Raw genomic sequence first — 24,916 nt, 5'->3', positions numbered from 1 at the left:
CTTTCTTTGACTTTTAGGTCAAAAGAACTAGTCGCTGGGACAGCTTGACAATTAGAAAACCCTGATGAGCATTTGGAAGTAAAACAGCTGTACAATAACGGAGGGGTTCATGGTGCGGGGCAGAAAGCTCATCAAAAGAGACTATCCAAACAATTGAGTTCTATAATTAACACACAAAAATCTGTTCAGAAATGATAATAACAGTAAAAGAAAGCTGAGAAGATGCTGCCTACTTATGTGGCAGATGTGGTTTTGTTACAATCCGAGAGAGAAAATCCATGCTCTTAAAGAATAAGAACATTAGAGGGGAAAAATAAAAGTAACTTTTTGTTCCTAAGGGTGCAGTTAAAACATGAGCTTAAAATATTTCCAGACAGGGAAGAGCTGTAGAAAAAGTAACCAGTGATGAAAGACATGAAATATGCTATCAAAGTACTTTTTCAAGTCTTTAAACACAAATTTCTTTTCTCACTAGAATTTATAAGCCTGACACTGAAATATCGTTTCTTAAATTATTTGCTTTGTCCTTCATTTCACCAAGAATATTATTTTAGGGTTTTTCATTAAAGTTGGCTACAGTCATTGACTTAAAAAATGTTTCCCCTCTTCTGTTCTGTTGCATCTCAAGGCATTTTGAAATTTTCGTGACTATGTAGCTGATATATTTTTCTGCTTCAAAAAATGGAAAGTATTAAACGCATTGTTTCTGAAATTTCAGCTAACCCCCAAGTTTTTAGCTATATTATTCACTTGCCTGTGATAATAAATGTTCTTAGTGGTGCGCTGGTCCTTTTTGGGAAGAAGGGGTCCAGCGGGAGTGTGGTCTGTGTTTGGTTGCTGAGCCTGTCCTGTTTGAGGGCCCTTTCCTTGCAGAACTCATTTGGAGATTGCAGCCTTTAGCGTAGTGATTTATAGGGTGATGGCTCTGCAGTGCAGCATTCCTGTGCCTCTTCAGCAGAGGCCGAGGCAGCAGGTAGAAACTGCTTCTTCTGGCGTTGGTCCGTGGTTGCTGCAGGAGCTCCTGCCCGGTGGCCGTCAGCGCAGGGCTGGCTCGCTTGGACCTCTCCCGTCCCGTCTTCTGCTCAGAGCTCAGCCAGCTCCACCTGGCTCCGGGGCCTCTTCCCTCCCCGGTTCAGAGTCCCACTTAGCCTTCTCGTGGGTGAAGAGCAGAGCGCTGCCTCCACGGCACTACCAAAGCTTCAAACTGGAGCTCGCGGAGATTTTTTTTTAAGATACGCACTGCATTTTTAATGATTTAGGCAAAGAGATTGGCATAGTTTCTTTATCCAAGCCTTTGTAAGACATTACACTCTTTTTTTTTAAATTATTTTTTAAAGAACTATTAAGCATGTCAAGCCTTTTCCAAACTATGATGGAAAGATTCATTGCCATTTCAACAAGGACAAAGGAACAATTTAAGAGCAAGCACTGGGGGATTTTTTAAACAATTTTAAATTTGCAAAAGTAATTTTTTTAAAGATTTTTTTTTTCCCCCAAAAATCAGAAAAAAGCATAGCTTGTTTAAAAATAGTTGAAAATTACTTAATACATATATTTTGTTGTAGCTGTGACTAAAAAGAATGTGACTGGGACCCCATCCACTATAAGTTGAGTTTTTAAATTCTGAAATTGCTGGCTGAAATTTTCTGATAGAAGATTCAGCATTTGGAGAGACCAAGCAAGCAGACTTTCCAGCCCACACATGCATTCTTTTTTGTTTGTTTGTTTTTGTTTTTTTTTTTTTTTTGAGAAAGCCATAAGAGTCTGAAACTCAGGTTTTAATGAGAAAATAGAGTTTGAAAAACAGCTTGAGAAAATTTACATCCAGACTTGACTGAAGTTCCACAATTCTTCAGAGCAGTTTTTGCAGTTTTAACAGGTATCAGTCTGGTAAATTAAAAAAAAAAAGGCATGTAGAGATGACCAGCAATGTTTGACAAATCCTGTCTCACTTTAAGAGAAATATAAATTAAAAAGAACTCAAAGTTATCAACATAATTATTCAATTATTTCAAGCTGATGTCCATTTAAAATCGATGTGATTTGTTCTGAGAAAAAACTGTTAGCTTTTTCATACTGAAAATATTTTTGTTTGAGAATTTTCCTTGGATCTAGTGCAGATGATTGTAACCTTGTTATGTTTGTGGGTGATCTGAATGCGAGAAAAGATTTTTCTTTTTTTTTTTTCCTTAAAAAAAAAACCTAACTGAAAGAACTAATTAAGGCAAAGCTAGGGAATTGAATTCAAAGTTTGCATTGCACATGTGAACTAATCTTTTTACAATGGTATCTTTCGAAAGCTGTGTTAAGAACGCCATTCATGCCAGGTCTCACCCAGCAAATCCTTCCTAGAAAAGCAGCCGCATGAAGATTTGTCATGAGCAAGCAATAAAGACTTTCAGGGAACAGGTTCTGTACAGGCTTCTTGTTTGCCTACTAAATCATTAACCTTCAAAAAAAGCCCATCCGTAGCCTTATCAGGAGCTGGTTGTAATAGGTGTGTCAGCACTACTTCATGCTAAGAACAGCTTTTACAGGATTAGATTTGAGTTTTTTTAAGTGACGGTACCATGGAGCTCTTAGGGGCAAAGAACTACTGGTTTAATGCAACACAATCTCTAATGTCTTTTTATGCCACGTGCTGAAACGTGGTAAATCTCTGAGCACGCTAAAATGAAGAAAACTAACTGTTCAGGAGTAGGTGATTTTTGAAGCAAAATGGCTGTGTGTGCTTTCGGAGCAGCCGCTGCATTTGGAGAGCTTTCTTCAGGTCTTGAAATATTAATGATCTTGGCTTAATATAGTAGAAAACAAAATACAGTGCATGAAACGGGAGAAAAAAAAATCCTTGAGTTACAGACTGTTGACCTTGCAGCACCCACCGTATCCTTCTATTCCCTTTTAAACCACTGAGTCTGAAAAGACAGTGAGGAGGAGGAATGGTTGCAAAAACCTTTGCCTGTCACATTTTCCTACCTTTCCAACCGCATGTTACAGCCCGAGCAGGATCTTCAGCCTTGTACTAGATTGTTTATCTTCGAACTATTTTAATATTAGGAAGATGCAAAAGACAGCTCTTCATTTAATAATTTCTGTGAACTGTGATGTTCATATTAACAGTAATGTTAGAGTTTACATGTTTCATTTTAACAACCTTGAATAATAGAGAGAATTTTGTGAATAAGAGCAGTCAGCCTGGTCTCCTCTTGTATTCTGTTTCTCCATGCCTTATCTTTATATATGGCAGCAAGATTCCTCCTGTCGGTGTCTGTCCTGGTCATATACAGGCTTAGGTGTATTTCTGATCTGAGCTGTGACAGTGAAAACCGGGAATCATATCTCAGATCAGAATCTGCCACTGGACTGCCGCTGTTGTTAAACCAGGCACAAGAGGACATGTAGTGATAGTACAACTCGCTCACCAGATACTGCAAATCACATCAGAAAATGAAAGGTAATTTTTCATGTTGGTTTTTTTTTATCCCCCCCCCCCCCCGGGCAATTCGGATCACAAACAGAATAAGTTATTTCACACGAGTTGCCTTTGTGTACTGGGACTGCCTGGCTGATAGGCCGTGCCCAGTGGGTTTGTACTTGTGCTCAGGGACTAATTGTCTCTGATGTGGGGAGGCTGGGTTTGACCCCCGTGATTCTTCCTGCCAAAGCTGTGGTTTCTGATTTTAATCGAAACCCCAAGGCCGTTTGAAGCATGGCCAAAAAGCACCTTGCAAGTTGAACCTTACCTAATAACGTGATGCATGTAAACTCTGGAAGCATAAATCTTGGTCACTTGAGCAATGTGTTTTTATGAGATCCTCTGGTCCAGTGACAGCCACAGCGAGCGAAAGCGGACTGATCTCCCAGCGCTCTTACAGATGGTGCACGGCACATCGTAAAGTTAGGGCTCGTTAAGGAAATTCCATAAATGGCTTTGGTTAATAAGAATAAAGTAACTTGCTGTTTTATAAATGCGTTACTAAGATTCCTCTCCACTTCCCATTGGAGGGCTTCATAAGAGAAAGAGGGAAAGAACGAGAGGGTCTAAAGGATGGGTAAAAGAGAAAGAGTGAGCCCCGGCTGTGCAGGGGGCTGCGCCCCGTGTTCTGGAGCCTGCACATAGCAGGGGAACCCTAAAGGTAGCGTAGGTGATAAATGACGAGATGTGAGAGTGAGTCACGTGGTAAATGCTGGGAACAACCTTTCCTTTTTACACATTTGCGTGCCTGGGTATTTTCTCTGTTCTCCGTAGCGCTGAAAGCCAGTGGTGATGGTGGGCTTTTATCCCTAGCCAAGGGAGAAATTTCTAGGATGACATACTTGTTAGCCACTACTAAAATGTGTTATTAATGATGCTAATGAGTTTTTTCCAAGTGATGTAAAAGTAGCCATCCGTGTAAGCATTGCATTTATGAAGATGATGTCACCGAAAGCTTGCCAACTGCATGCGGGACCTGGGGGCTGTGGTGCAGTTTCTGCTATGCCCTGGCTTCGAGGAGGGGAGAGCATTGCTGATTTCCTCCCTTGGGGAGAAAGAGCCAAATGAATTCTGCCTTGCCAGGAGGGAGACGTGCCATTTCCGGGCATGTTAGGCTGAGGGCCTCGCTGCCAATCCCAGTGGGTTCCTGTCCCACTCCCTCTTAAAAATTGGCAGTGTCTGACTGTCAGCTGCCATTCCTTAAGTGGTCATAGAATAAACCAATTGCACCCCTTTTGTCATGCTCTGTGTGTGTGTGTGAATGCAGGTGGACATTGGTTAAGCACCATGCAACTCCACAGTAAGCACAAAGAGGCAGATGATTTTCTGGCAGTGTCAATAGAAGAGTATAATTTTTTTTTTTTTTACCATCTCCAAGCCAGCTTTTAAAATTACTCTTGTTGGAATTAGAAATCAGTATCCCCTGACATAGGATTACTCATTAAGAGTATGATGATTGTTAATTCTTCACCTGGGGCTAAGAGGACATCATTAGATCTCTTTGAAATGTCTCCTGCCTTGATTTTGAATAAGTAAGCCAGCAATTTATGATCACGGCCTGGGCAAGTAACACTCTCCCTTCCTGTTCCTCCATCTAGCTTGCAAAATCGGATACTACAAGGCTCTCTCGACAGATGTTGCGTGTGCCAAATGCCCGCCTCACAGCTACTCCATCTGGGAAGGCTCTACCTCCTGCACCTGCGATCGGGGCTTTTTCCGAGCTGAAAATGATGCTGCCTCCATGCCCTGCACTCGTAAGTTGGTTTTTGAACAGTCTCTTCCCCTTTTATCATCCATTTTTTCTCCTGCCTTTCTTTCACTCTATATGTAGGAAATACTGCTTGGAGATCTGTGTCCCTAAGAAGTGCCCTGCTTCTGAGAGCAGCATTCAGTAGCTTTTACAGCCCTTTGCAGATGCAGTTTGCGTTTTGGATCACACTTCTGGGAGAGAAAGCGTTAGTTCTCAGCCCTGAATTCCTAAGAGTGACATGGTTGCACTGGCCCTTAAGAGCTTACAGTCTAAACAAACCAGGAGACTGGGAGGAGACAAAGCCGCAAAAGAGGAGTGACTTGCACACCTCAGAGTGGGAAATAAAATACAAGTCTAAGTTCCAGTCTGAGGACCCGTCTCCAGTAGATCACATCACCTTTCATCTCTTTAAATATTGATATTTGTAGAAATTGTGAAAGCTTTTCTCATAATTGTATGAGCTAGGGTAAATAGGTAATATTTGTAATCTCATTATATATCTAATTTGCTCAAAATGTAGCTAGGGACCCTTAGGAACATAAAAGTATTCCTCTGAAAGGGAGTGGTAGTAATAAATCTTAAACCTCAATGAAACAAACACCCAAAGTATGGTTTATTTTATCCTTTGTAGATCAATACATCATGTACAGCAAATGGAATCTGCTTTAGTTCCACCAAAATGCCTTCAGCGGGGAGAACAAGAGGCATAGTGCACTGAGCACACACACGGGGTTGCTGGAACAACTCCTTGCCTTATGCGTTGGTTAATGGCTCACGCAGCTGAAGACCTGGGATTCCAGGCATGCCCTGGTAAATCGTGATCATCTAGTTCTTCGGTTTTCTCTTCCGTAAGAGCAGAGCAGTTTGAAACAATAAGTGAAAGGGCTGTATTTTACCAGGGGGTATCCATGTGTGGCTTTCCCTGAAAGCGATTGGAAATGCTTCTAGATTTTTGGAGTTCAGCTGTGTATTTATGTACAGAGTGTGTGTGTGTCTGTGAGTGAGGGAAGGCTGAGATCCTTCTTTTGTAACATTTTAATATATTCCAAATTCATTTTGGAGAGATGACTCACATTTATTGAAATCTTAATTTCTCCCTTACAAGGCAGAAACAAAGTATGTCCATAACTAAGCCAGCACTCATGCCTTCCCCACACCCCCTTGATTCCAGCTCTTCTTCAGTGATCTCCTTTTCAGCTGTGAGTTTTGCTGGGTGGTGGTTAAGCAGGTCTGGGCATAGCCAGGAGCAGCTGCTTTTGCTTAGTAGGAAAGTAGAGAGGTCTGTATATCCCTTGCCAAATGTTGACTGGGGGTGGAGGTCTAACTGTATTGTGAAACCTTGCTGAAGTGGGTAGGAACTTGCTTTTTATAATATAATTTACACTAGGAGATATAATGCTTGACCATTTTGACAGGAAAAATGTCTTTTTGCAACAATAAAACTATTGTTCGGAAGGTACACCCTAAATAACATTATACCAGTAAAAGTTTCTCATAAAGCCCTGGTCCTAGTGAGTGATATTGTGACCAAATTGAAATCAAATTAGTAATCAACTGGTTGAATTTAAATAGGCATGTGCAGTGAGTGAAGTATGAGGAGAGACAAAACACTTCCAGATGGGGGAATTGTGAGCAAATGATATGTATGTTTGCTTGTATTGCAAAATGTACCCCTGCAAGCTTAGCCTTTTTTTGTCAAGTGGCAAACTTCTGGCACCCTTCCCCATTCCCGTCTTCGGAGGTCAGTCAGAGTTGAAGTCCCTGATCTTGGTCTTTTACCCTGAAAATACGAAGAGGGAAGAAGAGAAGGCACGGGCCATGGTGCTGGCCTCAGTCTTCATCTCTGCAGCAGTCTAGGAGGAGTCGGCATGCAGAGGCAAGCAACACCACAATCCCACGGACACCTGGTCTTGGAAAACAGGCCTGTCTCTGGAGGTCCCATTTCATAGCTTTGAATTTTCCCGTAGCTTAAGGGCTTCTTTTTCTGTGATCCAAGGTGAAGGAAGACGCAGAGGTTATTTCTGAGCTGGCTTGTGCGGCAGCTTTGCTCCCCCACCCGGTGCCGTGCTCGCTCATAGCCCCCCTTTGAGGTCTGCCTTAGCAGTGTTTGAACATTGCTGCGATGGCGGTACCTGCATAGGCACAAAGTGCAGCCCTGCGCGCGTGTGCACCTCTGCGCTGCGCAAGGAGCGGGGTGCAAGGAGGGGCTGTTCGTTTGCCGTGCTCCCCACACCGAAGCAGCCTTCTGCCCACGCGCTTGAGGCAAGTGACGGAAGGCATTTCAAGGGCCTCTGCTGAAGGAAGCCCCTCCGGAAGAAGCTCCCCGTTTGTCTGCCTTTCCTGACAAGGTGTGGAGACAGAAGGGAGTGTAAACATCAAAGGTTCTTTCAGACGGATTCAGACTCTAATCAGTTCTTACCAGTTGGTTAAACCAGGTGACAAACCCAATTCCCTTGTGCTGACAGCCATAATAATCAGGCACCTTCTTTGTTCATTATGCTCTCTTTAACCCTGGTATTCTCATTCAGCCCTGCATTTAGTAATCACTCAGTGTGACGGCGCACTAATGAAGAAATAAAACACAGTATCTGAGATCATTCTTCTAGCAAAAAGATAGACTCTGCTCCACTGGCTTGTAAAATCAGGTTTCTGTTCACTTGGAGAACTGTTAGACCAGGTGAATAAAAGTAACATTGGGTAATTTGGAGAGAACACCTGGAATGGACTGTGGATTGATCCTTTCTTTATTATTTCTAAACACTTTTTAAGATTAAGAACTTCAGCCTTCTTAGGATGTGTTTTCGTAAAGCTTTGACCCTTGGCTATTGATTTCCTTTAGTAATAAACTGGCTGGCCTCGTCGCTTATCTCGCCTTCGAGGTTGGGGGAGGAAGACCGTTATGACTTTCCATTAGCCTGATTGCGCTAGAAGGTGAAAGGGAATTGGAGAATTCCCCTTCCTTTTCCTTTCTCGCAATTCCCGCGGTAAGTAATAAAAGCAACACCCACTTCCTGATGCGCTGGTCAGCAGAGGTGCTCCGGAGTTTTCTCATTCTGTAACGCCACTCTCTGACATCTCAATCCATTGTTGAGTTGTAAAAACTGTGCCTAACCTTCAGGTAAGCCAGGCATCCAATCTGAACAGATAACTCAAACTCTAGTTTTAGTATTCTGCTCTATTTTAGCTCAGCTAGAGTGATTAGTTATGTCTGTTTTAAATTTCGTATCAGTAAGAGCAGAATGTGGAGGGACGTGAGCGTAGGAGATGGTGGAGTGGGCTGTGTCGGAAGGCCAGGCGTAGACACCCTGACATACCTGTGTTTACTGATGCATCTTTTTGCTCAAGCTTGCCTCATGGGGATAATCATCAACGTGTCTGTCACCGCTGACGAGCAGAGCCGCCCTGGATCTGCTGCTTTGACCTAACTCAGGAATTTAGACTTTCAACTCTGAAGCACAGTGGGCTTTGTCAGCTGTGTGCTTGGGCATGGAGGTGGTATGATTGACCTGTAATGCACTTGAGCACAAACTGTGGAAATCGTGGACGCCCTTCCCTTTTGGAAGCATCGCAAAAATAATGTTAAGACAACTATTCAGACCTTCATTATATTTCAGTATTTGCTGAGAGGATGGGTCTTTCATAAGGTTAGCAATCTAATGGAGAATAAATTGCCTTACCAACACACAAATCCATGAGGCTGGAAAACAATCAGTCTCAGTCATGGTCCTCATCCCTGAATTTCTTTCTCCGTAAGGAGATACTCTGTGAATTGCAGCCTGGCGCAGGCAGGTGCAGTTCCCACCCAAGTTAATGGGCATTGGTCCTGCATCCCCACCGTTAATGAGTTGGGTTCTCTAACTGTTTCTTAACAAACAATGCTCACATTATGAGTGAGTACAGGACGGTTTTGTATTGTTTATATTGTCTGTTCGATTCAGATTATTAATGATTTTTAATTGGGAGCCCTTTACAAAAGAGAGATTACCAGCATAGACTGTCCAGCTTGAAATCTGTCTCAGTAAATGACCCTGAATAATTTAGTCAGTTGTGCCACCCAAACAGTGACTGATTGATTGATATTTTGGCGTGGCCTGAAATATTTCTATAACGGTTGCATTTAAGACAGTTTGTACTGGCGAACCTTAGAGATAATGAGAGCAAATTTAGTGAGATGCAAGAGAAAAGTACCTGCTTTGAAAGGGCTTTCTCCAGTTTAGGTTATCAAGAAATCGAAGAGCCTGACTTCAAACAGCAAACGTCACTTACTTGTCTTTACATTCGCCTCTTCTAATTGAATTTAGTGCACTGCTGTATTTCCTCCAGAAAGTATATTGTTTTTAAATTACCATTTCAGTGCTATTACTCAAGGCTCCTGCTTCTAATGCTTTCTGACAGTTATCAGCATAATGAACCATAATGAAATGATGAGCAATCTACAGTGGAAACTCAATGTGGATTCCACTAGAGCTGTGTGACTGTGTTGTTAAAATTTGAATGCACATTAAAATAACACTGTCCTTATTTGTTTCCAAGGTCAAGGCTTCAAAAAAGGTCTGAAGAGTCTAAACACTTCAATTTTGTAAATGTTACAGTCTAATATACGCCCTTAGCGCAATCTTGTGTTGCATTTAATATATCTCAGAGATAAATATTTGACCTGCATTTTCAAAAAAGAGTGAATTTACCTACCTAATAACTGTGCTTGCAAATGGGTAATTACACAGGAGCTGATTATTTGAGGATATGTTTATTATGATTGCTTAGACTTCCAAATAAACAAATGCGCTCTTTTTCCTTCAACTTAACTTGTGCCTCTTCTAAATTTCCAGACAGACGCCGATTATCACTGTTCTAGCTTTTAGAAGAATAAGAAAGTAGGGTACAACACGCGGTCATGCTGGCTAGTATGTTGTAGGTAGCTTTGCACTGGCCTTGCCATGCTTCCTTCCCAGGTTTGCATGCTTGTTCTGGCACTACTTCAGTCTAACCTCTGCTATTGGAGCCTCTTCTCTATAATATGAAGTATATGCCAATACAGCCTCTGATCTTCAGAAGCTAAATTTATGACATAATAATTCTTCCACGTCTTTATAGATGTCCGTACCTTAAGTAAATTATTTTGCTCTTAAAACATCATATAACGTTGTTCTTTATGTAAACAGTACGTCAAAATGCCTTTTAAGGTGCAGTGTTGGCAGTTGCAAGAGCAGAGGGAACAGCGGGTAGGCAGTAAAGAGAGAATGATTTTTCTTCTCCACATAGGCTGGGAAAAGAGACCATCAATCGTGGCCAGACCAAGAGAAAGGGTTTGTGAGTGATGGGAATCTCAAAGGAGAAGGCTGTCTCCCCTCGTCTGTGGTGACGGGCTGAAGGAATTGAGAAAACATTGAATAAGAAGGGGAGTGGTTATGGCTTGAAGAGAAGAGACAGGAGTAATTTGACAATGTGTGTTTATAATCAGTAGACTTAAAATCATCACTCCTTTAAATACAGCAACTGTTTATTAGCTGTCTTCTGATTTTCTGGCCAGAGCCTTAAATTAACAGAGACATTTACTCAATTAAGTGGGGGCTTTGATTTGGTTAGTCAGGACCCAGTTCTGTAGAGTTGTTGAAGTAAATTAGAGGACTAATAGAATAAGAAATTCAGCAGTTGGGCCAATGACAGAACATCTTATTTTTCTGGTTGGATTTCTTTCCTGTCAGACTGTCAGATAACTTTCTGGTTTCCGCAGTGGAATTCTTTTTATCTTGAAAGATTGAGCGAGCACAGGTGGTATTATCTGCAGCACAGCGTATTAGAGTAAATGCGATAACGTGTCTTAGCGTACGTGGCAATGCAAAATGTTCTTATATGACTGTCTTTGGAAGATAAACCCAGAGCCCAGAGGGGTGGCACCTGCAAGCATCAGTTTTCCCACACCTCTGCCAGTGGTAACTGGACTTCTTCGCTTAACTCCCTTAGCCTGGAGAGAGGAGGAAATATCGGTTGGATTATTCTCCACGCGAAGGGAACAAAGCCAATTGTGAAGATGGTAACCAGGGTTCTTTTGGCAGGTCAATAGGAAATCGTACATGCCAGTAAAATGGGCATTTTATCATTGGCGCTGGTCCAAGATCCCTAGCTTGGCAGAATTCCCACTGAAGTCAAAGGAGTCTTGCCCAAGTAAATAAGTTAAGAATTGTTTACCAAATCAGTTGCCTTATTAAAACCCAGTTGTAATGCTAACCGTGCACAGAAAGGAGAAGGGGGCTGGAAGTAGAGCAGATGACTGATATTTCAAGTGGCTGCCGCATCTTGTGGGCTGTTGACTTTGGTCTCACCAGTTGTAAAAACACAGAATCTATAATGATAAATGGTCAGGAATAGCCAGGCAGACAAGAAGTGAGGGTTGTCCGAACTGTCAGTGCTTGTGTAAATTAGCCCACAGCAACAGGAGACTTGTCCACAACTGCTGAAAGAAGCAATTAGTGGCAGCAACATATACAACTGTCACAGGAAAGTGTGGGCTGTATTTCTGAGCCTAAACACAGCCCAGGTGTTTACTCTGCGTTATAACTTGTCTTTCAGATGGTTAAAGATCAACAACAAAGGCTTATCGAAGGGCTTCACAGTTCACAAGCTGAAACATTATTGACAGCTCTACAGTTGTACATGTTTAATGGAGCTTTATGAGACGGAAAGGGAGGCCAAGGTGCTGCTTCTTGATGGCTGTGCCTGGCACCGCTTTGCCAGACATTTTAGTGAGGGAACTTAAAGAGTTTAAAGATGTTGATTATTTAATAATTACTTTCTTTGCATCCACTCTGAAAATAGTAAACTCTCTATTTCACGCTCAGCCCTGCCTCCAGGGAGATGAATTTTAGGATCATGATCAAGTTAAAGAGTATTGATTAGAATTGTTAAAGGCTATCTGTACCATAATGGCATCGCGAGGCCTTGTTGAGAGAGTAGCAGTATGGTCACGTTGGCAAGACTGACTAAAACCTTAGCAGAGTCGAACTGCCTCTCAGTGCTTGAGCTAGCCGCTTCAAAGGTACTTCCAGTGACATTTCATTGCTCTCTGTAGATATTCTCCAAAGATCTTTGGAGTTGTTCATTGTATGGATCTTTTCTTTTTTACACCTCTTTATTTGTTCTCTTTATTCTGGCTGTGTTGTACACAAAAGCTGGCTTTCAGGTCTTGTATAGCAGAAGATGGGCTAAACTTTTCACAGCTTCTGATAGTGCATTTCTAGTTAGGTTTTCTTGCTATTAGACAGTCGGATGCTTACTCCCAGGTGCCTGCTGCTCCTGTAACTTATCAAAGACTTAACTGCTCCTCTGTAGTATAGCCAAGGCCAAGTTGCCGATTCAAAGCAGGCCAGTTCATACGAGGCTTCTTTTAAATGACGGTGAGTCATAGCAACCTTCCCTGTTGTATGAATCTTATTTATTATGTAGCAAATTAGCTCAAGATTTCTGAATACCCTGAGCTCCCTTTGAAATCACCGGAGATGAAGAGGGTCAGTGTCTCTGGAGCAAGCTCCTGAAGAGGATCCTTTTGTCAGTCCTGGTCCAAAGCCCACTGAAGCCTGCTGGTCTGCCTGATTGACTTTGATTAACAAACACCCGTAGTTGGCACTCTGCTGCATTTAACAATATGTTTATAGGGTTTTCTCAGTTTGAGGGTGAAGTTAGAAAGCTTCAAACTGCAGCAGGATATCATATTATTTTTACTGTTTGTTAGAACAATTTTTAATCCTTATCAAGCGAAGGTCTACTTTTTCTGCCTCAAAAAAGAGAGGTGATATTTTCCTCAAGGAGAGTGCGGGAATGGTTAAAGAAGATTAAAGTCTTTTCTACATGCTTGAGGTTTTCTGATGTCTGGTGGGAATTGCCAATGAAGCTTCCTTCCGATTTCACACTGTCAGGCGAACGCAGACTGAATGCAGGGTGACAACCCACTTGAAAATAATTATCCATTGCCCTGGCTGCAGAGACATCCGTTACCTGATAGAGAAATGTGCTTTCACACACGTGCACACACAGACTGAGTAAATTATTTTTTTAATCATTTTCTCCTTCCAGGGCTCAAAAGCCTCATCCTGCTTGTTACTTAGCCACATACATATCTTTTGAAAGCATCTTTCTTTTAAAGGAGGGCACATTTTAAATGCACTGATCTGGTGACTGACAGGATGCTCATAACGAAAGCTTGCCTTCTTGAGGGTATATATTTGAAATATCTCCATTAGCACTTCCATGGAGAGTGTGGGTTTCAGCTTGCGTTTTTAATAGGTCTCCTCCCACAGATAGATCTTTCAAGGTAATAAGTATTAACCATACCATAGGTTAGTAGTAAACAGGTGTGTTTACAGTCCAAATACTGATAATATCAGTTTAGTTGTTAATAGGTAATGTTGCTGCCAAAATAATCCACTACCACTGTTAATGGCTGAGGACTAAGCTGGCACAAAAAAAGGAGCTCCTGGTAAGGAGCCCTCTGCCAGGGGACATGCCAAGACAGAGGAGTGTGAGCATTCGGCTGTTCGTGGCAAGAGAGCGCTTTATTTTGGGTGCCATCAGAGTGGGTTTCTCGTAAGTGCTAAATTCACTTTAAAGGCATTAAGTGTCAGAACCCTGTGCTGAAGTACTTTTTGTTTTGTTTTGTGATGTTTTTGTTTTTCAACCTGAGAAAATAGTATATAATGGTTACTCGGGTCTGATAAAATTGGCCAAACCGAAGCCCAGAACTTTATCTTCAGTGCTTTGTTCACGGGACCACTGAGCAAAGGAAAAAGAATTTTTTTTTACTCGCCTATAGCTTTGGTGACCAAAAGTTGTTTGCCCAAAATTTGGAGATGCTAGTTGTCTAAAAGTGGGGTTCTGGCATCCTATCAACCTGGGGCAGCGGAGAACCAAGCTGCAAGGTCCTTGTTATTTCTTGTCATTTTATGGGACAACAAAGTCACTCGGGAGCTGTTTTGCTGGGAATCATTTCTTTCTCTTCTCCTTTCACTGTCCTTTAGTCCACGCCTCCTAACCATACCCTGTTGCTGAACTAAATTAACTGGTTTAGTGAAGACAGTATTCTTTATGTCAAACAAGTCTGTCTGGTCCAGTTGTAGAAAACTGTAATTGAATTTACTGCATACACCCACAGAGACTTTTAGAGAAGCACCTTGCTGGGCAGATCAGTAATAAAAAAGGAAGATGTAAAACCAGGGATATTAAAACCTTTGTCATAGCCATTTAAATACAGTTCCCTAGCACTGTGCATTTACAGTTCTACCCTCAGATCCCAGGGTTAGTTTCCAGAGGTATTTTTCAGTTGCGTAGATCAGTCGGGTTTATGCTGTAGGGAGAAAGGGTGGGCTGACTTGGTTGGAGTCTATCTGCACGCCCGACAAATCATGCCTGTCTGCCTGTCTCGCTGGAGTCCCTCCAGCTCCCGGAGCCCAGCTTCGGCACGCCCTTTGACATGGGTTTGAGGTGTATGGAGTTTGTCAAGGGAGAGGTGCTCTCCTTTGGACTCGTGGCTCGGCGGCGGTGCTGAACTTGCGGTCCTGGTGCAGCCCGGTTAGACCCCATCCTTGGCACACCGAGGGTCCTGCTGGCTGTACTTTCCCCTTGGCATGCGTGAAGGGCTGGGCGTGACCCATCCCTGAGGGCAGCAGGAATATTCACTCAGTTGCAGCTTATCGTCTTTGTGCTATTTGCCTTTGAAATTGTTCACTGCGTTCAGGATAGACTTTCTTTTTCCTTGGCAGAATGATTTTGCCAGTTCCACTGGATTGAACCTCCTGTAGTTGTACTGTTATCCTTTGGGGGCGGGAAGAAAGGGGCTTTGGGATAACTTCCTCAGCAGGATGGTATCCGAACAACAGGCAAACTTTGAGCCAACGACCTCTGATGGTCCCTTAGTGTGTAGGGCAGCTGATTTAAATGCAAAACATTATTTTCCTTGGAAATAAACAGTTTACTGATGAAATGTTGTTATGCCCAGCCTTAATCTGCAGCCTGCTTTGCTTCACAGCCGTGGCCCCTTGCCATCTGCACCCCACAGGTGCCAGTTCAGTCCTGGATAGCGAGTTCATTACAGGGTCTTCACTGCGGAAGCTGTATGTGAGTCAGCTCGGTGCTCAGACTGGACTTGATCCCTGGTGTGAATCACAGAGGCTCCTTAACTATGCCCACAGAGACCTATAATCCACAGAGAGTTGGCACACAGGTAACGTAGCACACGGAGGTGCTGGTTAGTGGTCTGGAAGGTAGGAGGGAGCCCGTGTGGTCTGGAAGGTAGGAGGGAGCCCGTCAGGTGTTGATACGTGCCCTTGTCATGGTTTTCATCAAGCCTCTTATCAGACTTGCAGTGGCATGTGGGAGGCTTCTGACTGGAGAGGGACTTGAGTATTTTGTAGGAAGGGAGGGAGAGAAATACTGATGGATGAAAAGTTAAAATGCAGCCTGAGATTGTGGTAAGAGTGCTAAAATACATCAGTCCTTTTAGTACAAGTAATGCTCATGCTATTAACCCCTTAAAAGCTCTAGTTTTCCTGAATATTCATTTGACATAGGATACAACATTGTCCTTAAGACAGACAGATCTGCCTATTTGTGGGTGAAAGAGCAGATAGATATAATGGCTATAGCTTATTGCAGCAAGAGAAAGCCAAACAATCTGCATTGCCCAATACGTTTAAGTAAATCTAATAGGAGGGTTGAGGCAGATAGCAAGATTAGCTTGACAAAGATTATTTGTTGCTAAACAGACTCTTCAGTGTTTCCCTCAGCCCTGACACACACAATGAACTGCTCCACCCAGGGCCTTTCCATTTGCTTCATGGCTCAGTTGATTTTGATGGGTTTATTGTGAAGCAAGATTTATGGAGCCCCAGGAAGGAATAAAATTAAAAACTTCCGTTCCCAGTGCTCCCACAGAGGAGTCCCCTGTGTCCACTCATGGTGCTGGTAAATGGGCTGAGTGAGGGATCTGGCTTTCAGGCCCTACGATCAAACCGTGTCCTCTTTGCAGTCCCCCGACGGGAGACGTGTGAGTGGCTCTGCAGATCCATCTCTCAGGTTCTGTTGTCTTGGGCAAGGAAAGCGAGAGCACTTGGCTTCCTAACATCATAAAAAGAACTTTAAAATTAGTTGTTTAACAAAATAAAAATGTCTGGATTTTTTTTGTTTCTTCTGTAGGGACTGTCACATTTTTAAGCTCTTCTGGACTGTGTGGCACTATTAGCTCCATCCTTCCAGAGTGCCAAATGGCTCATGCAATAGCATGCTTCCATCAGCAGGAGTTTTAAGAAAAATGCTGTAAATCTTGGGGTTCGGGACAAAATCACAGACGTTGGCACCAGTTTCAGTGGCGCAGCTCCTTGTCTCCCCTCTCATCTGCCCTCTAGCTAGATTTTTCTGCAGGAGGACAGAGGGTTTGTATGAGGGCGGTGGTCTGGCCGGCAGGACGCTGGTCCTGCGGGACCCTGCTAGCTGGGTTCATCTTGAAACAGCGCTGGCATTTCCAGCCTGCCACGGCCCTGAAAGGGTTTTCATCTCATCTATCGCAGCGGCTCTGTTGTTAAAAACAAAGCAAATCCTGATCACCATTGAAGGAGCAGATACGCCCTGTGTTGCAACATCTGAAACCAGGCCCATCAATCTGAAACTCCCCCCACTCCCAGTGCCAACAGCTCCATTGATGACTATGCTCCAGAAAGAAAAGAAATTGCTTTTCCCCTCACTGTAATGTCAGCCCACCATTTGGAGACTCCCCCGCATCTTCCTTTTCATGCTGGAGGTGGTGCACTCATCTCTGTGACCTGCAAGCATCTGCTTCCCTGGTTTTCCGCTTCATTGCGTCTCTGTTTAGACACTGCAATGCCCTGTCCCACATACTAATTACTGACTTTTTGCTTCTGAGGAGCTTGATTCATTCTGGCACATTTTCCCACGTGAAACTGGACCTAGAGCCTTGGAAAATATCTTAATGGACATCAGAGTAAGTCTGAGTTTAACCCCAAACTGGCTGCTCTATCTGAGCTAAGAGGCACCTCTTTCAGACCGTAACTGTGGCAGTATGAACCTTCCTTGCGCGGAGTACTTTGCTTCAGGGATATCCCCCTGCAACGAGGGCAGCCCTGGCAGAGCCAGGCGTTGCTCAGGGAGGGCAGGTGTTTGCACGGGCACCACCTTATCTCAGCTCCCCTGGCCGTGCTCTGAGTCGATGCTCTCGCTTGTGTGATTGCAGCAAGTGAACGCTCTGTAAGAAAACTCCTTTTGCTTTTTCTCGCTGTAAAGCTCTTGCCGTTTCCCACAGGAGCAGTTTCTGTTCAGGGCTTGCTGCTGCCAGGTACTGAATGGCCTCTGGGAGGACAAACGTCCTCAGCTCCCACCGGCTCCGGCAGCCGCTCTGGCGAGGTCAGACCTTCGCTGCACAGCATGGACTTAGGCTTGCAGCCTACTGAGGTTGCTGGTTTCCTCCAGAGGCTTTTGTTTGCTCTCCTGCCTCCTTGACAGTGTGGAGGGACAAATGTTGTCACCTCGTGCACCTGCCTGCCCTGAAGAGAGAGCCCTGGTGTGAGGCAGTTTGGGGAGTTCTGGGGTAGACAGGGTGTGGATCAGTTCCTGCTCAGCAGTTCCTGCGCTGCCGCTCGAGTTCGTGATTTCGGGAGTGTCTTCCACCTCACTGCACTTGGAGTGTATTTTTGAAAAGGAGGCTCGTGTCTTTGCAGGCTAAGCAGAGACGGCTTTCTCCTCCGCAGGGGAGCTGGCAAACCCAGCTTTTGGGGGAAGGAGAGCTGTTCACGGGGCAGAGGCACAGGGCTAAAACTTGGGAGAGTTGTGACCAATGCCCAGATGTGCAAGGCACGTCTTGTGTGCCCTTGTCGTCTCACCACATCTCTCTCTACCTCAGTTTCCACGTGATGAACAGAGATTAAGAACAGTTTCTTTCCCTTTTCTTTCTCTGCTAGTTTCTAAGCATTTCTGGAGCAGGAAACGTCTCTTACTGTGTTTGGTAACTGATCTTTGAGTAAAAGGGTTTTGTCCTTAGGAGTCCTAAATGCTGCCAGTGTATAAATAAAAGTCATGAATGGCAGCCCGGTGGGGCAGCAGGCAGGAGGACTCCCCATCGCAGGGGCTGGCCCGGGCTCTCCTCCTTGCAGTAATTCTACCTGTCAGTCCCGATTAACTCGGAAACTGTTTCAAAGATTTGGCAGGAAGGGAGGATTTCCCTCTTTTCAAAATGAATATATTAATTTCGTATTTCTGAAGTGAGCACAGAGAAACACTCCTTGCTCAGCCACTCTTGCAGCAGAGGCCTTTCATTTAGGTACTGAAGATAACTAGATATATTTGACCTCTATGTAATTTAAGACTCTCTTCTTAACCTACCTGCCTCTTCTAAAATAAAAGTCCTGTCTCCTGTTGAACATGTGTTACACCCTGACGGCTTGAAGCACAGACCCAAGGACGTGACGCAGCCCTCAAAACCTTGTCCTACACAGTGTGCTCAGGTCTCAGGCTTTCTTTTAGATGCACCTGATGAATCGAGGCAGCCAGAATTAATCTTCACCATAGCCACCTCTTAACGGCTTAACCTCTTCGCTGCTATGCTTGAGTCACTTTGTAATTTCAGCAGAATTTCACCATAATGTATTTGGTTCCCATCTTACCCTGATGCTGTTTTTGTATCTTTGGCATATGATAGATTATAATGTATTTATTTATACACTTAATGAAACTATTGGTGCTGGCTGAATTTTTTTCCAATTTCATAACATTTGACAAATAACAAGAATGGAAAATCTAGAACGAAACTTGCCAGAACTTTCTCTTTCCCTTCCTTTTCTGCCAGGAGATCTGGTTGAACTTTTTTTTAATTCCAACCATCAAATGTATTTTGATAAAATTTAAGAAGCTTTCACAAGCTCTCCTGTGTCTTGAATAAAAATTGAATTTGTGAATTTCTACAAAATCATTTCTAGTATTTTTCTGGTAATAATATTTGTATTTAAAGCTCTAACTATGAGTAATTACTAAGGACTGCTATTTTTACTGTATTCCGGTTTGGATCGTTACATTTTGCAAACTTTGTTCTCACTCTCTGTTTCATTTCTATTCCATACAGTATTTACCTATGTCCTGTCCCAAAGTATTGCCTGCGTAGTCAGCACGCCCTCGTGCTCTACCCCAGAATGGGCTGCCTTTCGATGATCAGTGAAGCTTTTTGTGATGTGTAAAATACCCGTCTGTTTCATGGGGTTGCTCTGAATCATCCTTGTTAAATTTAAGGGTACAAAAAGTGTGTCTCACCACAACTGTATTGAAATTAGATTAAGAGTCACAGGATTAGCTCTTCTGCATTTTCAGTGTGCCTATTGGTTTTGGGCCTGTGGGGATTTAAGCATATAAATAAGATTTCTGCCTGTGCCTTGGTTACAGAGCGAGGCAGGGCACTGCTGGAGGCAGTTTGCCCGGTCGGGCAGAACCGACCATTGCAGTCCCAGCGGGTTGCTGAGGGTGCCGGGAGGAGCTGCCTCCCGCGGGCTCTGCTCCGCTCCTTCCCTGCGCCCAGCTCTGCCCCCCTCCTGCCCAGGGAGGTCCTCCCCAGCCTGCCTTCGGCTCTGTCCCCAAATCCCATAGTCCCCATGCTGGAACCAGCTGGGAACTGTTTGGCAGCCTGTTTACGAGTTTTAAAGTCTGCTGTCCCTGCGGTGCAAGAGCTGACCTTGTGTCTCTGATTCAGCCTTATTTCCAAGCTTTCTGTACGCTCTCTTGCTCCTGACCAGTTTTCTTGTATCAGCTCTTCTTTTAGCTACTCACCGTATTTTCCTCCCCAATTCTTTCACGTTCTCCAGCACTCCCGTATTGTAGCCTTTATTCTCCGTCCTTCAAAGCCTTAGTTCTGTGTCCGGCTTTCTACTCAAATCTCCTTCCTGCATCCCAAAGTGTCACGTCCAGCTCCCTGCTTGATGGGCTTCAGTGTTCACTGAATGCGATCTGACATCAACTTGTCTGGAAAATATTACACTTATATTCTTAAGAAAAAAATATTGGGAGATGAACAATTTCAGTGAGGCTCTGCCTGTACATAATGGGGGACCTTAAAAATCTCAAGTGAAGGAGGATTTTGTGCATTTGATGCTTTGCTCGGGAGATCATGGAAAAATGAATGTAAAATATGTAAATTTTACGTTTTTCATAACAAGTATAAATAGTGAAAGTGAAAAAACCCCACTCTTGTTTAATTGCAGTACTGGGCTTTCAGGCTCATTTAGAGCTGGAAAATACTGTTAATTCATCAGATGAAGAGATCAGAGTTTGACTTACCAGCTAATTTTTCACCTTCATTAAGAACACGGAGAAGTAAAATTCTGTGTGGTCTCCGCTGTCCTTGACTTAACTGGGAGTTGCACACGCTCAGTATCACCCAGGACCCTAAGTCTGGAGATACTATGTAAGGTTTTTCCAGTTACTAAAAACATGTGGACTTTTTCTTTCTAGGCCCTCCGTCTGCTCCCCAGAACCTGATTTCCAATGTCAATGAGACATCGGTGAACTTGGAGTGGAGCCCCCCCCAGAACAAAGGTGGTCGGGAAGACATCTCCTACAATGTGGTATGCAAGCGGTGTGGTGCCGGCGACCTCAGCCGCTGCCGGTCCTGTGGCAGTGGTGTGCACTTCAGCCCCCAGCAGAACGGCTTGAAAACCACCAAAGTCTCCATTACTGACCTCCTGGCACACACTAACTACACCTTTGAAGTCTGGGCGATGAATGGAGTGTCCAAGCAAAATCCCAGCCAGGACCAAGCTGTCTCAGTCACTGTGACAACTAACCAAGCGGGTAGGAACCTAAACACAAATTCTCTTCCTCTCTCTTCTGCCTGTTTTTTAGGAAAGCTGTGATTTCCATTACATTTAGCATTAACAAATGAATGCAAGGAGCCCTAAGATGTGTAACTGGGTCAAACCCTTATTTTCTGGTTATTTATATGGATAGTTTAAATTCTTTAGAGCTAGAAAAACAGAGGAGGGTTTGACTCCTGTAGCTGGGAGCAGAGCTCTGCTGCAGCATGCTGTGAGGACACTGGGAGGCATTCAGCAGAAGCAGAACAGCACAGCTGCCCTGCGCGACGCGAGGGGACAGAGCCAGGGCTGCCAGCGGCTCGGCCCTTTGTCGGGGAGACCCTGCACGTGGACACAAATATGCCCTTGCTGTTTACAGAGGGCAAAATATGCACTCGGGGAGCACAGGATTGTGCTTCTGCCTCCTTCCAAGAAGGGCTGCGTAAGATTCAAGTAGAAGAAGAATGAGTTGGTGCTCCCTTGCCTGCCTGCTCTCTCTCCTCTCCCTGCAAAGTCAATTAGATTCTGTCCCATTGTTAAATAAATACCTCCTTAACCTGCTGCTAACAACGTTTCAATTGATCAGAGCTGGCATTACTTTAGAAATCCTATATGAGCTTTCCTCTTCATGCTGGCCGAGTTTTGCGTTTCACTCATCTGGGAGAGTGAAATACCATTTCTGTTTATATCTGATTATTTCAGCTACCCTAGGCATTCTACTTTTTTCAGTCCCCTGTGCTTGACCTAGTAAAGGCTGCTGCAGCAGATTGCAGTTTAGTTTTGATGATCATTCATAGGATTTTTTTTCTTTAGTTACATGAAAACATTTCTTGTTTGCGGCTAGCTAGGGTTTCAAGCACAGGATTCCAGTTGAATTTTTAATTTAATGCACAAAATTATATACATTGAATAGGACACTCTTCTATATGCAAATTAGATATCCAGACTGTTAGATTGGCTACAAGACCATCAAACCTGTCACCTAATCGCTCACAGTGCTGATTGCCTTCAAGTCCCGCAGATGTTGCAGGCATTCAGCACCTTAGAGCATAGTTTACAGGGTTATCATTTATGTTAGACTTATGGTGTATGGGACAATATTAATATTTTATATTTTGATAGTACTGGACTATATAAATATTTTGAATTCTGTTTCCTAATAGATGCATGTGAAAAATAGTTATGCGTAGTCTAAATCTACAAATTTTAGCTGTAGTTCAGACACTTCAATATTAACAGTGAGAGATACATTCAATTTTGCAGTGACAGTTACAAGCAAAATTGTCAAGTCCACGCTGAAGCTCCTTTGAAAATCTGGTCCAGTGTTTTTTGTTCTTTACACATACAGTTGACAGCATCCCTTTTAAATTATGATTCAAAAATTCAAACTATTGCTTTGCGTAGTGAAAAGAAGACTAATAGAGAACAGGGGCTATTACAGAGTCTTGGGAGAAAGCTGTGGGAGAACGCTGTCATACGCTATACGAAAAGAGAAGGTTGAGAACAGCAGCAGGACAGTGTTTTTGTGCTATGAATGCCTAGCAAAGAGAGTATTTCTGACTGATTTTGGCATGTGTAAGGATTAGTGGATGCATATATGCATGAATAAGTGAGTGGGATCCATCTACCGTGTGAAAATTCTGCCATCTTATGCTTTAATATGCAAACCAAAATCTGATTGAATATGCAAATAAGAATTGATTTTGTTTATTATCCATGAGTAGCAGTTCTTCACATCAGGAAATTCATATTTTTGCCAACATTTCCAATTATGAAACATGCCCAGTCTATCAAATGCTTCAGAGGGCCGGAGAAAACTACGGGTACAAATGAAAATTAACTCCAAGGTGCCGGTGTTGTCCCTTTTTTCATACGATTTTGTGTATTCTGCTGCATAGAAGATTTACATAGAAATGTGTGGTCTAAACCTACAGATCTCAACTGAGATAAATAGTTCTTACATACGCAAATAATGCCATCGATTTCAGTGAAACTGCTTGCTTGAGTAAAGGTTTGTAAAGTTGGACCCTTGGGTTTTACAAGTACTGATCTGTTTAATCATTGTAAATGTGTGTCTGGGGTGCATTAAAATTCTTGTCCCACTCATTTTCTTTCACTATCTCTCATTATAAAGAAATCATGTCATGATAGAGCATTGCTACAGGCTTGGTTTTGATCTTGCACGTTTCTTACACTAATGTAAAGCTACCTTGGTTTCTTTGCAGCAATTTCTAAATTCAGATTAGAGCCAAGCTTCTCCTTTAATAGCACTCTTTCCCTGTTTTGCTAATAAAAATGAAAATACCAACACCGAAAACCTGTAAATGACTTTATTGTTTTTGCTATCTATGCTTGTGCTTTCCAACAATTGATAGGAAAAAAAATGTGGTTTATGTGGTTCTTTAGTTCTTTAGATATGAGCAGTGCTTTTGGGTCGTATTCTGGGGAATTTGCTGAAATTGTTTGCGAGAGGTGCATCTTCGAGTTAAATTCAGTAGGGATGATAAGTATGCAAGGGACCAGGAAATCCTCCCTCTTAACAGCAGTCTCAAATTGACCTTCCAAATATGCAACTATATAATCTGAAGGAAATATACAGAAATTTTAGAACACAGTTTTTAATGTCAGAATCAGAAATCCGAATATTTGTATGTTTGCTTGCATCGGTGCCAGCCCCTACAGAAGGTATGCATTTGGAGATGGGCAGAAAGCAATGAGAAATCAGTTACTGGTATATTCAGTACAAAATTGAAGAAATGTGTTGCAATGATGTAAAAGGTGCAGTTGAAAGGCACAGGTGTTTTTTTGTTTGCTTTGCCATTTTCTCCTGGAGATAATAAAATGAGGCAGTTTACTTTCTGCCTTTGTTTAGAAACTCTTTTCAGTTTCCAATACTGAAGAAAAATGTTTAAATGAAAATAAGCTTTTGCCATTCAAAGTAGGCTCAAAAAGCATTTGAAAAAGTATTTTTCCTGCTTCCTTTGAAAAGGTCCGGGGCTTTATAGCTTTTTTTTTTTTTTAAAGAGAGAAGCTGAATTTCAGGCTTTGAACCAAGTAAAAATTTCTATCTCCTAGTGAAATACTTCAATGTTGTGACATTTTAAGACTTTTGAATGGTGAATTCAGCTCGCTATTCTCAATATTTAGTATAATAATTTTTTTGATTTTTTTGAGATGGGAACCACCACTCTTTTCCCATATAAGATTAAAAAGAAATTAAAAAAGCAAAGGATGGGACACTGAGCTGTTGAAATTTGGAGCCAGTGCCCTTAGCACAATGAGTACTGGGAAATGCTGATATTAAGGGTCTCCACCAGCAGTGGTGACTTTTGTGGCTTTCTGTTTTCGATCAAATGAAATCAGCACTTTGTCCATCTTTTAAAAATGTGAAATGACTTGTGGAAGAGATGCAAACCAGCAATTCTCATGCGATGCTGCTAGGAGAAGCTAATTTCAATGAGAAACCCTACCAGGCAGTTGACTGAATAGCTCAAAAATCTCTGGGCTCTTTTTTTTTCCACTAAGGATAATGCTGCGAAGCTGTTCAAAATTAAAAGTAAATCTCTCAATAAAGAGACCTTGTTCACAGCAAGCAGGAAGCTTTTGTTTTTTTGAAGAGGCACTGAACAGTTTATATTTTTATTAAAGATTACAGCCGAGCTGTTTAGGTCTCCAGCCTGACAGCCAGGGCCACTGCTGAGTCCGTCTGCGTGCATGTCCGAGGGGGCTGCACCGCAAGGACAAGGCTTCGCACGGATGCTAAAGGCGTTCATGAGGCAGGGGAGCGGTGGTGGGGGGAAGCCTGCACAAGCTCTAAATGAGATTTAAAATCAAATGCTTTATGCGGCTTACTGTCCT

At 42.9% G+C, this 24,916-nt stretch overlaps 1 protein-coding gene across 4 annotated transcripts in view; it reads left to right on the top strand.

Moving 5' to 3' along the window:
• The window catches only part of EPHA4 (EPH receptor A4), a 103,427-nt gene that overhangs the window by 37,511 nt on the left and 41,000 nt on the right, over window positions 1-24,916 (top strand). For all 4 annotated transcript variants that reach the window (XM_075158158.1, XM_075158161.1, XM_075158160.1 and 1 more), the window contains 2 exons: window positions 5,074-5,229; window positions 20,718-21,056. In XM_075158158.1, coding sequence (XP_075014259.1) covers window positions 5,074-5,229; window positions 20,718-21,056 — 495 coding nt within the window. The remainder of the gene's footprint in view (window positions 1-5,073; window positions 5,230-20,717; window positions 21,057-24,916) is intronic.

This window comes from Calonectris borealis, chromosome 9 (genome assembly GCF_964195595.1).
Source record: "Calonectris borealis chromosome 9, bCalBor7.hap1.2, whole genome shotgun sequence".
In the NCBI taxonomy this organism is placed as follows: domain Eukaryota; kingdom Metazoa; phylum Chordata; class Aves; order Procellariiformes; family Procellariidae; genus Calonectris; species Calonectris borealis.
Note: the sequence above shows the minus strand (reverse complement) of the source record. Positions and strands in the feature narration are given on the sequence as shown.